At 46.4% G+C, this 13,001-nt stretch overlaps 1 protein-coding gene across 11 annotated transcripts in view; it reads left to right on the top strand.

Annotated features, from left to right (window-relative positions):
* Nucleotides 1-13,001, top strand: part of LOC134339593 (solute carrier family 22 member 6-A-like) — a 96,019-nt gene that overhangs the window by 26,962 nt on the left and 56,056 nt on the right. For 8 of the 11 annotated variants that reach the window (XM_063036228.1, XM_063036230.1, XM_063036227.1 and 5 more), the window contains one exon: nt 354-557. In XM_063036228.1, the coding sequence (XP_062892298.1) occupies nt 354-557 (204 nt within the window). Of the gene's footprint in view, nt 1-353; nt 558-883; nt 952-1,049; nt 1,320-13,001 lie in introns of those variants that run through there. The other 3 variants (XM_063036236.1, XM_063036231.1, XM_063036232.1) reach the window with 3 other exon arrangements.

Raw genomic sequence — 13,001 nt, 5'->3', positions numbered from 1 at the left:
ATTGTCTAGTGACGGCCGGACAGTGCAAGACAGAAATGTCTATAAGTTACAAAGTTCCGAAAACAGTTTTCCCCCCTTTTCCCTTTAGAGCAGGGGTTCCAAACCTGGGGCCCACGGACCCATTGCTTAATGGTTTTGGTGCATAGCATGGACGAGTTTGAGAAGCCTGGTTCTAGAAGGACATGGGCCAGATAGGGAAATAGGACAAAGTCAGATGGACAACTTGGTGTGCATATCCGAGATGGGCTGAGGGGCCTGTCTCTCGATGGACGTTGCCACGTACCACACAGCTCCTGCCTTAAGATCTGTTATAACTGATAACTCGTTCCGTTTCTCTGTGTCCCCTCCAACAGGCAGACGGGAATGGGGCTCATAGGTACCATGGCCCGGATGGGCGCGATGGTGGCACCCATCGTAAGAATGAGTGGCGATGACATCCCCTTTTTGCCATCTACGATATATGGCGGAGTGGCTGTAATAGCAGGATTAACTGTCTTCTTCCTTCTGGAGACACGGAACGTCCCTTTACCGGAAACGATCAAAGATGTAGAGAACAGGTTTGTATCTGTCGCGTGCTGACTGGGGTTCCCAAAACACCAAGATCAACAGAAACAATACATTTCTGGGTCTCCGCTCGGTGGGAGAGACGTGCTCGAGCCAGAGAAGGTACAAGAGAGATTCAGCAAGATATTCCCTGGGGTGGAGAGGTTTGGTATGATGAGAGACTGGAGAGGGGTACAAGAGGGATTCACCAAGGTTATCCCTGGGGTGGAGAGGTTCAGTTATGAAATGAGAACAGTGGTGGGGGGGTGGGTCTTTATATCAAAAGTACATACAAGAGCAAAATAGTGAGGTAGTGTTCATGAGTTCTTTGTCCATTCAGAAATCTGACGATGGAGGGGAAGAAGCTGTTCCTAAAACTTTGAGTGTGTGTCTTCAGGCTCCTGTACCTCCACCCTGATGGTAGCAATGAGAAGAGCCATGTCCTGGGTCATGATGGATGGGAGATGTGACAGTTGTAATCAGCAGGGTATTATTTTTCTGTTTAGCAAGAAGAGCTCTAAAAGGGGGGTCAGCAAATTACATAATGAAGGTGTCCCACTGCAGGAATCTCATGCGTCACTCATGAAACAGACGGTCTAAACACACCCGACGTCTCATCCAGACCCGTCACACTGTGGACACTTGACGGCAGGTCGGCCATGACGGTATCGACAGGACAGGCTGGACGGGCCAAATAGACAGTTCTTCCTTCAGTTTCTGATGTTGTGACGTGGAAGTGCACAGAGATTTTCTCACAAAACGATCAATAAAGTGAACAGAAACTCTAATTTCTCTGAAGTGACGTTGAACTTGAGATTTTCACGGAAACGTCAAAAGGCAGAAAGGCCTAACTTTGGTTTTGATTCCAGACCAGATTCAGGTTAGATCAGATTCGCACATGAAATGCCGGAGGAAATCAGCAGGTCAGACAGCATCTATGAAGGGGAATGAACAGTCAATGTTTTGGGCTGAGAGTCCTGATAAAGGGACTTGGTCAAATATGTTGACTCTTTGTTCCTTGCCAAATGCTGAGTCCCTCCAGCATTTTGTGTGTGTTACTCGGGATTTCCAGCATCTGCAGTATCTCTTCTGTTTGTGTAGGGTGACACAGTCGCGTAGTGGTTAGCACAACGCTTTATAGTACAGGTGACCCAGGACAATTCCCAACGCTGTCTGTAAGTTTGCAAGCTCTCTCCGTAATCGCGTGGGTTTCCTCCTGGTGCTCTGGTTTCCTCCCACAGTCCGAAGGGTAAATGATGGTGAGGTGGTTAGATTAGATTAGATTATGAGGACACTCAGTCCTCATTTATTGTCATTTAGAAATGCATGCATTAAAAAATGATACAATGTTCCTCCAGAAAGATATCACAGAAACACAGGACAAACCAAGACTAACTGACAACCACATAATTATAACATATAGTTACAACAGTGCAAAGCAATACCATAATTTGATAAAGAGCAGACCATGGGCACGGTAAAAAAAAAAGTCTCTAGTCTCTATAGCCCCACCATCTCACACAGACGGAAGCGCCCCAAACTTGCCGATGCATTGGAGCACCTGACCGCAGCCGACTCTGAGTCCGTCCAAAAACTTTGAGCCTCCAACCAGCCCTCCAAAATCGAGCACAGTGTTCATGGGTTCATAAACCATTTGTAAATCTGATGGCGGAGGGGAAGTAACAGAATGCAGAATCATAAATGCAAGAGATTCTGCAGATGCTGGAAATCCAGAGCAAAACACACACAAATTGACAGAGGAACTCAGCAGGTCAGGCAGCATCTATGGAGGCAAATAAAGAGACAACAGAATGCAGAGTATAGTGGCACAAGTGCAGAGGAAGTCAATGAGGGGTGAGGAAGAGCATGGTGTTAAGGGTCTATCTTATTAGAAGACTCCATCCATGTGCCTAACAGCCTCTAAAACACCTCTGTTGTATCTGACTCTACCCCCACCCCTGGCAGTACGTTCCACACACCCACCACTCTCTGTGTAAAAAAACTTGCCGCTCACATCCCCTTTAAACTATCCCCCTCTCTCCTTCAATGCATTTCAGTCCTGGGAAAAATGTACCGTCTCCCAGCCTCTGCCACCGCACAGAAAATATTCTAAGTTTGACCAACCTCTCATCTCAGCTCGCGGTCTCTGATCCGGGCAGCATCCGGTGACCTGCTTCTGCACCCTCTCCAAACCTTCAACATCCTTCTTCTACTGGGCTGACCAGAAATGGAATGCTGCAACCCAGAAATAGGCCCTTCGGTTCAGCTACTCCATGCTAGCCTGGTTGTCCACCTACATCCCGACCATAGCCCTCCATTCCCCTCCTATCTGTGTACCTATCCAAACTTCTCTTCAATGTTGCAATTGAACCCACAATCACCACTTCTGCTGGCAGCTGGTTCCACCCTCTGAGTGAAGAATTTCCCTCTCATGTTCCCCTTAAACACTTCGCCACTTACCATTAACCCATGATCTCCATTTGTGGTCCCACCCAACCTCAGTTGAACAAGCTTGCTGGCATTTACCCTGTCTCTACCCCTCATAATTTTGCACACCTCTATCAAATCTTCCCTCAATCTTCTACGCTCCAGGAAATAAAGCCCTAACCTGTTCAACCTTTCCCTATAACTCAAGGTGCTCAAGTCCCGGTAACATACTTGTAAGTTTTCTCTATACTCTTTCAATTTAATTGATTTCTCTCCTCCAGAACTGTACACAATGCTCCTAAACAAGGCCTCACCAACATCTTATACAACTTCATTATAACATGCCACCTCCTGTACTCAATACATTGATTTATAAAGGCCACTGTGCCAAAAGCTTCCTCTACAACCCTATCTGTGATGCTACTTTCAAGGAATTATGGATCTGTATTCCCAGATCCCTTTGCTCTACCATAATTCCCAGTGCCCTACTGTTCACTGTGTAAAACCTACCCCGGTTTCTCTTCCCATTAGATAAGAACATAAGAAATAAGAGCAGGAGTCGGCCATCTGGCCCGTTGAGCCTGCTCCGCCATTCAACAAGATCATGGCTGATCTGGCCATGGAGTCATCTCCACCTACCTGCCTTTCCTCCATAACCCTTCATTCCCCTACGATGCAAAAATCTATCCAACCTTGTCTAAAGTATATTTACTGTGGTACTCTGAAGTGGCATATGCGGGCTCACTTTTATCATTTAAGAAAAACTTGGACAGGTACATGGATGAGAGGTGTATGGAAGGATATGGTCCAGGTGCAGGTCAGTGGGACTAGGCAGAAAAATGGTTTGGCACAGCCAAGAAGGGCCAAAAGGCCTGTTTCTGTGCTGTAATGTTCTATGGTTCTATATCTAATCTGTTCAGGCCTTTTAACATTCAGAATGTTTCACTGAGATCCTCCCCCCATTCTCCTGAACTCCAAGGAATACAGCCCAAAAGCTGCCAGACATTCCTCATACGGTAACCCTTTCATTCCTGGAATCATTCTTGTGAACCTTCTCTGAACTCTCTGTAATGCCAGCACATCCTTTCTAAAATAAGGAGCCCAAAACTGCACACAATACTCCAAGTGTGGTCTCACAAGAGCCTCAACATCAATCTGGAGGTTAACTTTAGGGTATCCTGCACAAGGGATCCCAATGCATTTCTGCATTTTGAATTCTCTCCCCATCTTCTTTAACTGCTTGTCTGAATAGAACTGATCTTAGACTAGCCAGTATCTGCGACACTGCTGCAGGACTTATGGAGGCCACATCTACAACTGATTTGGTTCATGATGTGGGTTAGAGTGCTGTCCAGCATTTACTCTTTTACTCCTGCAGTGTGCTGCCACAGGGAGACTACCAATATCTGACCCTGTATCAGCAGTCACAGGCGCCATAGTCTGAGTTCCAGAAGTTCTGCTGACAAGGCTGGGGTCGTGATTCTATACATCCTGTTCTGACACATCTTCTCCCAATATCACGCCATTCTCTGAATCCTCAGAATCTGATTCATGTCACAGGGGAGGACTATCCTGAATTACAGGAGTTTGCAGTCTCCTTTGAGGAACTGGGTTAGGAACGTTCTCACAGGGCCTCGTGTCTACCCTGTTCACCCTCTTGATAGGCCCTCCCTCCAAAAGTACAGTCGTGTACGTGTTGTCTAGCACCTCTAACACCCTGTAGACAGTTGATTTCCAGCTTTTTGGTACAGTTGCACCATAAATAATTAAAAAGTAATAAAACCATAAATAGTTAAATAGCAATATGTAAATTATGCCAGGAAATAAGTCCAGGACCCGCCTATTGGCTCAGGGTGTCTGACCCTCCAAGGGAGGAGTTGTAAAGTTTGATGGCCACAGGCAGGAATGACTTCCTATGACGCTCTGTGTTGCATCTCGGTGGAATGAGTCTCTGGCTGAATGTACTCCTGTGCCCACCCAGTACATTATGTAGTGGATGGGAGACATTGACCAAGATGGCATGCAACTTGGACAGCATCCTCTTTTCAGACACCACCGTGAGAGAGTCCAGTTCCATCCCCACAACATCACTGGCCTTACAAATGAGTTTGTTGATCCTGTTGGTGTCTGCTACCCTCAGCCTGCTGCCCCAGCACACAACAGCAAACATGATCGCACTGACCACCACAGACTCGTAGAACATCCTCAGCATCGTCCGGCAGATGTTAAAGGACCTCAGTCTCCTCAGGAAATAGAGACGGCTCCGACCCTTCTTGTAGACAGCTTGACCAGTCCAGTTTATTGTCAATTCGTATCCCCAGGTATCTGTAACCCTCCACCATGTCCACACTGACCCCCTGGATGGAAATAGGGGTCGCCAGTACCTTAGCTCTCCTCAGGTCTACCACCAGCTCCTTAGTCTTTTTCACATTAAGCTGCAGATAATTCTGCTCACACCATCTGACAAAGTTCCCTACCGTAGCCCTGTACTCAGCCTCATCTCCCTTGCTGATGCATCCAACTATGGCAGAGTTATCAGAAAACTTCTGAAGATGACAAGACTCTGTGCAGTAGTTGAAGTCCGAAGTGTAAATGGTGAAGAGAAAGGGAGACAAGACAGTCCCCTGTGGAGCCCCAGTGCTGCTGATCACTCTGTCGGACACACAGTGTTGCAAGCACACGTACTGTGGTCTGCCAGTCAGGTAATCAAGAATCCATGACACCAGGAAAGCATCCACCTGCATCGCTGTCAGCTTCTCCCCCAGCAGAGCAGGGCGGATGGTGTTGAACGCACTGGAGAAGTCAAAAACATGACCCTCACAGTGCTCACTGGCTTGTCCAGGTGGGCGTAGACACGGTTCAGCAGGTAGACGATGGCATCCTCAACTCCTAGTCGGGGCTGGTAGGCGAACTGGAGGGGATCTAAGCGTGGCCTAACCATAGGCCGGAGCAGCTCCAGAACAAGTCTCTCCAGGGTCTTCATGATGTGGGAGGTCAATGCCACCGGTCTGTAGTTATTGAGGCCGCTGGGGCGCGGCGCCTTCGGCACAGGGACGAGGCAGGATGTCTTCCACAGTACAGGAACCCTCCGGAGACTCAAGCTCAGGTTGAAGAATGGTGAAGTACTCCACATAGCTGAGGGGCACAGGCTTTGAGCACCCTGGTGCTGACACCATCCGGGCCTGCAGCCTTGCTTGGGTGGAGAGGTTTCAACTGTTTTCTCACCTGTTCAGCTGTGAAGCCCACCGTGGTGGTTTCGTGTGGGGAAGGGGTATAGTCATGAGAGCAGGGTGGGGGACTGTGAGGAGGGGTAGGAGGGGAGAGTGGAATATGTCTTGGTTGGGGGCCAACAACAGATGACTCATGTGGGGATGGGCAGGGGCCACAATGTCAAATCTGTTAAAGAACAGGTTAAGTTCGTTGGCCCTGTCCACACTGCCTTCAGCTCCTCTGTTGCTAGTTTGCCGGAACCCAGTGATGGTCCTCATCCCACTCCAGACCTCTCTCATGTTGTACTGCTAGAGTTTCCACTCAAGCTTCCTCCTGTACCTGTCTTTAGCCTCCCTGGTCCTGGCTTTCAGGTCCCTCTGTATTGCCCTCAGCTCCTCCCTATTGTCATCTCTAAACGCCTTCTTTTTAGCGTTCAGGATGTCCTTAATGTCCTTTGTTACCCATGGCTTGTTATTTGAATAACAAAGGATAGTACTCGTCAGAACATTACAGTCCACACAGATGTTGATGTAATCAGTGATGCACTCTGTGAGCCCACAATATCCTCTCCATGTGGCTCACAGAGTGCCTGCCAGTCTGTCACCTCAAAACAACCCTGGAGCACCTCATAAGCCTCCTCCAACCATTTCCTCACTTTCCTCGAGGTTGCAGGTTTACTCTTCACCAGAGGCACGTAGCAGGGTTTTAGATGCACCAGGTTGTGATCTGACCTTCCCAGTGGGGGGAGGGGAGAGGAGCTGTATGCATCCTTAACGTTAGCGTACATCAAATCCAGAGTCTTCTCCCCTCTGGTTGTACAGAGGACTCTTCTGAAAACCACAGATAAACCTCCTCTCGCACTTCTATCATTGAGGTCTCAGGGTTGTTCCACACGAATTTGTGGAGTTCCCTTCTAAGGGAAGGATCTCTGATGCCCTCTATAAATTGATCTCTGAGCGCCACCCTTTTATTAGGAACATAGAAACATAGAAAATCCACAGCACAATACAGGCCCTTTGGCCCACAATGCTGTGCCGAACATGTACTTACTTTAGAAATTACTTAGGGTTACCCATAGCCCTCTATTTCTCTAAGCTCCATGTACCTATCTAGGAGTCTTTTAAAAGACCCTATCCTATCTGGCTCCACTATCGTCACCAGCACTCACAACGCTCTGCATAAAAAACTTACCCCTGACATCTCCTCTGTATCTACTTCCAAGCACCTTAAAACTGTGCCCTCTCGTGTTAGCCATTTCAGCCCTGGGAAAAAGCCTCTGACTATCCACACAGTCAATGCCTCTCATCGTCTTATACACCTCTATCAGGTCACCTCTCATCCTCCGTCGCTCCAAGGAGAAAAGGCCAAGTTCTCTCAACCTATTCTCATAAGGCATGCTCCCCAATCCAGGCAACATCCTTGTAAATCCCCTCTGCACTGTTTCTAAAGTTTCCACATCCTTCTTGTAGTGAGGTGATCAGAACTGAGTGCAGTACTCCAAGTGGGGTCTGACCAGGGTCCTATATAGCTGCAACATTACCTCTCAGCTCTAAAATTCAATCCCACGGTTGATGAAGGCCAATGCATCGTATGCCTTCTTAACCACAGAGTCAATCTGTGCAGCATCTTTGAGTGTCCTATGGACTTGGACCCCAAGATCCTTCTGATCCTCCACACTACCAAGAGTCTTACCATTAAATCTATATCCTGCCATCATATTTGACCTACCAAAATGAACCACCTCACACTTATCTGGGTTGAACTCCATCTACCACTTCTCAGCCCAGTTTTGTATCCTATTGATGTCCCGCTGTAACCTCTGACAGCCTTCCACACTATCCACAACACCCCCAATCTTTGTGTCATCAGCAAATTTACTAACCCATCCCTCCACTTACTCATCCAGGTCATTTATAAAAGACACGAAGATAAGGGGTCCCAGGACAGATCCCTGAGGCACACCACTGGATTCTGAGCATCATGCAGAAAATGAGCCAACTACAACCACTCTTTGCCTTCTGTGGGCAAGCCAATTCTGGAACCACAAAGCAAGGTCCCCTTGGATCCCATGCCTCTTTACTTTCTCAATAAGCCTTGCCTGGGGTACCTTATCAAATGCCTTGCTGAAATCCACATACACTACATCTACTGCTCTACCTTCATCAATGTGTTCAGTCACATCCTCAAAGAATTAAATCAGGCTCGTAAGGCACGACCTGCCTTTGACAAAGCCATGCTGACTATTATCATGTTATGCCTCTCCAAATGCTCATAAATCCTGCCTCTCAGGATCTTTTCCATCAACTTACCAACCACTGAAGTAAGACTCACTGGTCTATAATTTCCTGGGCTATCCCTACTCCCTTTCTTGAATAAGGGAACAACACCCGCAACCCTCCAATCCTCCGGAACCTCTCCCGTCCTCATTGATGATGCAAAGATCATTGGCAGAGGCTCAGCAATCTCCTCCCTCACCGCCCAGAGTAGCCTGGGGTACATCTTGTCCGGTCCCGATAACTTATTCAACTTGATGCTTTCCAAAAGTTTCAGCACATCCTCTTTTTTAATGTTTATATGCTCACACCTATATGCTTAGGTGAATAAGATGATGAGAGGCATTGATCATGTGGATAATCAGAAGCTTTTTCCCAGGGCTGAGAGGGCATGAGAGGGCACAGTTTTAAGGTGCTTGGAAATAGGTACAGAGGAGATGTCAGGGTTAAGTTTTTTACACAGAGAGTGGTGAGTGCATGGAATGGGCTGCCGGTGATGGTGGTGGAGGCGAATATGATAGGGTCTTTTAAGAGACTCCTGGACAGGTACATGGAGCTTAGAAAAATAGAGGGCTATGGGAAACCCTATATAATTTCTAATGTAAGGACATGTTCGGCACAGCTTTGTGGGTCGAAGGGCCTGTATTGTGCTGTAGGGTTTCTGTGTTCTATGTTTCACACTTTTCAATCCACTGTAAGTCATCCTTACAATCGCCAAGATCTTTTTCCGTAGTGAATACTGAAGCAAAGTATTCAATAAGTATCTCTGCTATCTCCTCCAGTTCCATACATACTTTTCCACTGTCACACTTGATTGGTCCTATTCTCTCACTTCTTATCCTCTTGCTCTTCACATACTTGTAGAATGCTTTGGGGTTTTCCTTAATCTTGCTCGCCAAGGTCTTCTCATGGCCCCTTCTGGCTCTCCTAATTTCATTCTTAAGCTCCTTCCTGCGAGCCCTATAATCTTCTAGATCTCTATCATTACCTAGTTTTTTGAACCTTTCGTAAGCTTTTCTTTTTTTCTTGACTAGATTTACGACAGCCTTTGTACACCACGGTTCCTGTACCCTACCATCCTTTCCCTGTCTCACTGTAACGTACCTATGCAGAACACCATGCAAATATCCCCTGAACATTTACCACATTTCTGCCATACATTTCCTTGAGGACATCTGCTCCCAATTTATGCTTCCAAGTTCCTGGCTGATAGCTTCATATTTCCAGTTACTCCAATTAAACACTTTCCTAACTTGTTCCTATCCCTCTCCAATGATATGGTAAAGGAGATAGAATTGTGATCACTATCTCCAAAATGCACTCCCACTGAAAGACCTGACACCTGACCAGGTTCATTTCCCAATACCAGATCAAGTACAGCCTCTCCTCTTGTAGGCTTATCTACATATTGTGTCAGGAAACCTTCCTGAACACAGCTAACAAACTCTACCCCATCTAAACCCCTCACTCTAGGGAAATGCCAATCAATATTTGGGAAATGAAAATTTCTCACGACAGTCCTGTTGTTGTTATGTCTTTCCAGAATGTCTCCCCATCTGCTCCTTGATGTCCCTGTTACTATTGGGAGGTCTATAAAAAAACACCCAGTAGAGTTATTGATCCTTTCCTGTTTCTAACGTCCACCCACAGAGACTCAGTAGACAATCCCTCCATAACTTCCTCCTTTTCTGCAGCGGTGACACTGTCTCTGATCAGCAATGCCACGCCCCCACCTCTTATGCCTCCTTCCTTGTCCTTTCTGAAACATTTAAAGCCTGGCATTCCTGCCCCTGAGCCAACCACGTCTCTGTAATGGCCACAACATCATAGCTCCAAGTACTGATCCACGCTTTAAGCTCACCGGCTGCGTTCATGATGTTTCTTGCATATTGGCCACAGCATCAGGAGAACGCTTCAGTAGCAAGTTAAGAGCTTGCGCTAGAGCATGTGAAAACTCTCCACCCGCATGAAGTTTGCAACTATAGAAGCTATGCAACAGCTGGGGTGTCCTCCTGAAATTGGTGAACAAGTCATCCGCCTGATCTTTCTCGGCATCACTGTGCATATGTGCTTCTTCTGGAGCTGCACCCCTGAGCAGTGACATAACAAAATCATACTGATCCTGGTCAGACTGATTTCGAGCACGAAGCACCCTTTCGACTTCTTCAATATAGTCATCAACAGACCTCCCACCTTTCTCAACATCCCCTGTGAATGGAATGATGTGTCTTTCCCTTGGAAGGTATACATTGCACCTCTTGGTTAATTGATCTATAGTTGCCACGGCCAGGGCCGGATTTAGTGGGGCCAGGGCCCCTGGGCTGGAGGCCCACGTAGGCCCTGCCGACACCGTAAAATGCTGCTGTACCAGGCAAGAACAAGAGCAAAGGTCGTACCGGTCTAAATATCGAAGCTGTGGACCAAGACATTGGTTTAGTACAATATGTAGGCAATAAGCTTGCAGGCCTTAAGAGGGAGGACAGAAAGTAATGCAGATTCTTGGTTTGAAGGACAGCATCTAAAGCTCTCAAAAATTGAACTAGGCTTAGCTGGCTTAGTAAAGTCATGAGGGAGATGAAGTATGATGTACCCAATCTTAAATCTTTATTTAGCTATTGCTGCACATACCATGGGCCTTATTTCTCAAACAATGCCAAAGCATTTTTATCTCGGTATTTTTCTCAACCGTGTGTTCTGAGAAAGTAAAATGGAAATGAGAGACAAAAAGGCCAAGAGAGATGACACTATGGCAAACTGGGAAACTTGACAATACTCCAACAATCTTTTTGAAAAATGAGATTTAGCACATACTAACCTATTGCTGTACTGTGTGGCTTGCAGAGTAAAGACCACTTATTACTTACTAGGTTTGTAAACTGTCAACTATTAGCCTATTGCCACAAAAACAGGAACAGCACTGACACACAAGCCTAGATATTTACAAAGTCAGATGCTTGTTTTTCAAAATTAAAGCCTAGTTCTTCTGGATTTCTTCACAGCAAAGTCCTTGATCAGATCACTAAAATCCAGTTTCCGAACCAAATCCAGTACCAAATTCTGTAGCCTGGAGAAAAATACACATGCAGGGCAACAAATACGTTTTCGGTCGAATTCCTTTATCTGTTTTAGATGTTTTATTGCAGAAAGAGGGTATCAAAATAAAAACGACAAAACAAATTTAAAAAACAGCTCCAGCTATTACAATCCCAGTTTAGCTTTGGCCGAGTGGTTAAGGTGTTCGTCTAGTGATCTGAAGGTCACTAGTTCAAGCCTCAGCTGCGGCAGCGTGTTTGTGTCCTTGAGCAAGGCACTTAACCACACATTGCTCTAGTGTCTGTGCGAGGAATGGCGCCCGACACAGACCTCCAACTTGTACCTTGTAAGGCATGAAAATGCCCGACACAGGCTTCTCATAGTCTGAGTCAACGTTCCACTCCCCCTTAATTTCAGACCACACCCTTGTCACGTATGCAGAATGAAAGTAACTAAAACAAAATATACAAAACCGATACGGTAGTGGCAAATCTAAAAAGAAACAATACAAACAATGTTAGAATCCCATCAAGCCTGTACCTTTTACACAACATTGAAAATATGAATAAATACCTCTCATCTTAACTAAGAGATGTACTCACTCTGGCACACACATGCTTAACTTCCAAACACACGTAGACTGGACCTTGAAATGAGTTCTCCTCGCTCATGCTGGTAGGCCCATTAAGGAATTTCGCAATCTCGGTTTTCCAGCATCGATCAATGTTACTCCCGAAAATCTTTCCTCACCAAACCTGGGTAAAGTGTTCTAGACATGGCAACTCTTTGCTCTCCTCCACCCATACAAAATGACATTACTGTTTTCTCTTAAAGGCTCGGCAGCTATTTCAGCATTACCAAGGTGAATACACAAGCGCACATTAACAATGAAAAGTGATATTCAGCACTTATCTGGTTACATGTGCATCGATAAAGTGACGCTAGACACAGGAGTGACTGCCAGGGACTGAAAAGTGATTCGAGAATTGAGTTTATTGATCATGTGTACATCGAAACATATCTGTGTTAATAACCAACACGCCCAAGGAATGTTCGGGGCGGGGGGGCAGCCCCAAGTGTCGCCACAGATTCTGGCAACAACATGGCATGTCTACAATGTCCAGTCGAACACAGAACAAAGAACGAGCCCTGTTCCTCTCTCCCTCCCTACGATCCTATGTGCTATGTGAGCGCGCGCGCGCGCTCACACACACACACACACACACACACACACACACACACACACACACACTTACACAGAGACAAACAGACACGCACACAGACACAGAGACACCTACACACACACACACTCACAGAGACATAGACACAGACACACACACACACACACACTTACACAGAGACAGACATGCACACAGACACATAGACACAGACACACATAGACACACACTCACACACACACAGACACAGAGACACATACACACACACTCACAGAGGCATAGACACAAACACACACACACACACACACACACACACACACACACACACTCACAGACA

The sequence above is a fragment of the Mobula hypostoma genome, chromosome 30 (genome assembly GCF_963921235.1).
Source record: "Mobula hypostoma chromosome 30, sMobHyp1.1, whole genome shotgun sequence".
Taxonomy (NCBI): domain Eukaryota; kingdom Metazoa; phylum Chordata; class Chondrichthyes; order Myliobatiformes; family Myliobatidae; genus Mobula; species Mobula hypostoma.
Note: the sequence above shows the minus strand (reverse complement) of the source record. Positions and strands in the feature narration are given on the sequence as shown.